General features: G+C 35.5%; 1 protein-coding gene and 1 pseudogene across 1 annotated transcript; both read right to left on the bottom strand.

Moving 5' to 3' along the window:
• Window positions 1-320: 320 nt before the first annotated feature.
• Window positions 321-774, bottom strand: LOC113369354 (annotated as a pseudogene).
• A 1,293-nt stretch (window positions 775-2,067) lies between these two features.
• On the bottom strand, window positions 2,068-2,562 carry LOC113369355 (histone H2B-like). The gene has a single exon (XM_026610121.1). It carries the CDS (start codon window positions 2,515-2,517, stop codon window positions 2,146-2,148), a length of 372 nt encoding a protein of 123 aa, XP_026465906.1. The 5' UTR covers window positions 2,518-2,562; the 3' UTR covers window positions 2,068-2,145.
• Between the last annotated feature and the right edge of the window lie 1,716 nt (window positions 2,563-4,278).

The following is a 4,278-nucleotide window of genomic DNA, read 5'->3' as shown; positions in this document are numbered from 1 at the left end:
TATAAATTTCTATCATCAGAACGGCAACTCGCCCATATTAATTAAATTTAGAATTTTTTAAAGAAGCTTTCAGAAATTCATGACGAATTTTACAAATTCAACTATAATATTTTTTAAACTTAACACAACAACACACTATTCAACAAGTCAAATCTGTGTGTTGTCAATAATTTCAATTAAAAAAAAAAATCAATAAAATTTTACTAACTATCGATGGAATAATTCTGCAAAATAAATAATTTGAAAAATAATAAAATTCTTTTAATTGATCATTTTTGTGGTCCTGAAAAGACCGATTTGTTTTATAGGACGACAGGCGTCTAAGCGCGTTCTCCTCGAATACGCCGAGCTAGTTGAATATCCTTGGGCATGATGGTTACGCGCTTGCGTGGATCGCGCACAAGTTTGTATCTTCGAACAGCCAACCAAATAGGCCTCGCTAGCTTCCTGCAATGCCATGACGGCGGAGCTCTGAAAACGCAGATCGGTCTTGAAGTCCTGAGCGATCTCGCGCACTAGACGTTGGAACGGCAACTTTCGTATGAGAAGCTCGGTGCTCTTCTGGTAACGACGGATCTCACGCAGAGCTACGGTGCCAGGCCGATAACGATGCGGCTTCTTCACACCGCCGGTCGCCGGCGCGCTCTTGCGAGCCGCTTTCGTTGCAAGCTGCTTACGGGGCGCCTTGCCACCGGTGGACTTGCGAGCTGTCTGCTTCGTACGGGCCATTATAACTCCTAGATTTCGTTTCGAGAACCTTCTCGTTTGACGATCGTTTTGATACTGACGCGTCCGGCTCGAATATTATGATCAAAATACATTACGAATGTCCGATGCTGTGCTCGGCTGTCATTGGTCGGCGCCGAATGCTCGCATAGCTATGATGGGCGTGGCCTAGCGAGCTCAAACTTTTCAATAATTTCGCTCGTCGGAATTCCAGTCGTTATTCAGACTTCGAGCTGTTAACATCAATTTGTAAATTTATCCCGACTGCGATATATTGAAAAATGACCGGCCGTGGCAAAGGTGGTAAGGGACTCGGAAAGGGTGGCGCTAAGCGACACAGGAAAGTTCTTCGCGATAATATCCAAGGTATTACAAAGCCGGCTATACGTCGTCTTGCTCGCCGTGGCGGCGTCAAGCGTATCTCGGGTCTAATCTACGAAGAGACCCGCGGTGTTCTGAAAGTGTTTCTCGAGAACGTTATCCGCGATGCAGTCACATACACCGAGCACGCCAAGAGGAAGACCGTAACCGCTATGGATGTCGTATATGCGCTCAAACGTCAGGGTCGTACACTGTACGGTTTCGGCGGTTAAATTGATCAACGGACGCAGTCATTTCTTATAAATACAAAACAAAAAAGAGCCCTTTTAAGGGCTGTCAAATATAATTAAAAGAACAAGTAATATATTTTACAATTTACGTACAGGCTTTATTTGATTTTATATGAAATTTGTTTATTTTCTTGCAGAATAACTTGCTTTGGTAATATTATTGATAATATTATCAAATTGGAAAGCCCTTCGAATATGTTTTAAAGAAAGTATTAATTAATATATATTTTACTATTTTTTCGTATTGACTTTTTATATGCAATTGATTTCTTTTCTTACATGGGGGGGCTTCAATTAATAGAAAATAGAAGCCCTTTTAGTATTAGTATAGTTTACAGTTAAGGGCTTCGAAAAGGGCTCTGAATTGAAGGAGCTATTTAAATAATAAAATTTTTAAAATATTTACGACAATAATTTTATTTTTACGAAAATATTTAAATTGCGATTTTTATTAATATAAATTTATTTTATAATAAATTAAAATAAACTTAAACTTATTAACTAAATTTGAAAAACTAAAGTTTTAAATTGAATTGAATATTCAATCATTAATTTTTATCATATTGAAAATATATAGAAATTGAACATTATTTATAATATAAATTAATAATAACGATCTCTAATAGAAATCTGATCAAAATTTATTGAAAATCCTAATAAAATATCATTAGTGTCAGGTTATTTTATTTTATCTATAAAACCAATGTAAAAATTATAAAGTTCTTTTGTAAAATATTTGTGGGCCCTGAGAAGGGCCTTTGTTATTGTCGACAGAACATATAAGTGGCATCACAAAATCTTCATCATTTTATTTCGAGCTGGTGTACTTGGTTACGGCCTTAGTACCTTCGCTGACGGCGTGTTTGGCCAACTCGCCTGGTAGCAATAGCCGGACTGCTGTCTGAATTTCCCGACTAGTGATTGTAGAGCGTTTGTTGTAGTGAGCCAAACGCGATGCCTCGGCCGCTATACGCTCGAAGATATCATTCACAAAGCTGTTCATGATGCTCATCGCCTTGCTCGAAATGCCCGTGTCAGGATGGACTTGTTTCAAGACTTTGTAAATATAAATGGCATAGCTCTCCTTGCGCTTACGTTTCTTCTTCTTGTCGCCCTTTGAAATATTTTTCTGGGCTTTGCCTGCTTTCTTAGCCGCTTTACCGCTGGTTTTCGGTGGCATGTCTGATGTTTACTAGTACACTGACTGATACGAAATGAGTCGTGCCGACGCTCCGTTTTCGTACTGCTTCAACGTTTTGACTGAAGCCGTAACAACGTACGTAGGCAAGGGAGGGGCGTGTCTACAAAAAAATGGGCGTGTGCTTGCAACGCTCAGAAATCTATACGGGCCCGTTCGAGAACTTTGATATCATTCTCAGTTTGAACACGAACCTGTAAACATGTCTGGTCGAGGCAAAGGCGGTAAAGTCAAGGAAAGGCTAAGTCACGGTCTAACCGTGCCGGTCTTCAGTTTCCAGTCGGTCGTATTCATCGTTTGCTACGCAAAGGCAACTATGCCGAGCGTGTCGGCGCTGGTGCACCCGTCTACCTCGCTGCAGTCATGGAATATCTGGCCGCCGAAGTTCTCGAGTTAGCCGGCAATGCGGCTCGCGACAACAAGAAGACCAGAATAATTCCGCGTCATTTGCAACTGGCCATCCGCAATGACGAGGAACTCAACAAACTGTTATCGGGTGTTACGATTGCTCAGGGCGGTGTATTGCCGAACATACAAGCTGTGCTTTTGCCAAAGAAGACAGAAAAGAAAGCTTAAATTTCTTTTATTGTCGCAAATTGACATAAAACCGTCCTTCTCAGGACGAACAACTTTATTCAAAAAATGAACATATATTATTTTACTATTTATTTATTATTTTACTATTTTATTTATAATACTATTTAATTTACTATTCAATACTCATTTTAATTTATTTTAATTTTTTTATCATAACATTCGGTATATAATTTAATTGATTTTAGATATTTTTATTTAAATAAATATAAATAACAACATTTGTTTGAATGAATCAAAGAATATTTAAGGTTATAAATGTACGAAATAATAACTTTATTTATTAGTTACGTTGTTATAAATCATTTAAAATGAATATAAAAAAAATCTATATAAGTATATTAATTTTTGTAGTGATTTCAACATCAAATAAATAATTCTTGTTTTATTATCGAATATTAGCACATTTATATGTTATTATGTTATCAATTATTATTGAATTTCACTAATATCGATTATAGAATTTGTATATTTAAAAAAAAAAATTGTAGGGTTTGTTAATGATTTGATTTTTATAACATTCGCAATTCAGGCTAAAATCTCGCATGTTTTCTGACCCTCGAGCAAACGGTTATTCACGGTCGTCGTGTTTAGGAACTGCCGCTGTATAGTGGCCTAAATGTTTCAGCAAGCATTTACGCTAGATATCAATGTCAATACCATAATACCTTATAGCAATTTGTTAGTCTCGACGAGAAGAATAAAATAATAATTATTCATAAAGAAAATAATAATGTTATAGTGAATTTTGACGCGTGTTTTTAAAAAGGGGCGTGGCTTAGTGATCGTGGAAAGTTTTACTAATAATTATCGTACAAAATTTATTAATAATCATAAATAAATGTACAAAATAATAACTTTATTTATTAGTTACGTTGTTATAAAACATTTAAAATAAATATAAAAAAAAATCTATATAAGTATATTAATTTTTGTAGTGATTTTAAAACCAAATAAATAATTCTTGTTTTATTATCAAATATTAACACATTTATATGTTATTATGTTATCAATTATTATTGAATTTCACTAATATCGATTATAGAATTTGTATATTTAAAAAAAAAATTGTAGGGTTTGTTAATGATTTGATTTTTATAACATTCGCAATTCAGGCTAAAATCTCGCATGTTTTCTGACCCTCGAACG

Source organism: Ctenocephalides felis, unplaced genomic scaffold, assembly GCF_003426905.1.
Source record: "Ctenocephalides felis isolate EL2017-DRISC unplaced genomic scaffold, ASM342690v1 CF-g0.4_SCAFFOLD_01265, whole genome shotgun sequence".
Lineage (NCBI taxonomy): Eukaryota > Metazoa > Arthropoda > Insecta > Siphonaptera > Pulicidae > Ctenocephalides > Ctenocephalides felis.
This window is presented reverse-complemented; position numbering and strand designations above follow the sequence as displayed.

Excerpts from the sequence above, each read along its gene's own strand:
- LOC113369355 (XM_026610121.1), bottom strand. The coding sequence starts at position 2,517 with ATGCCACCGAAAACCAGCGGTAAAGCGGCTAAGAAAGCAGGCAAAGCC.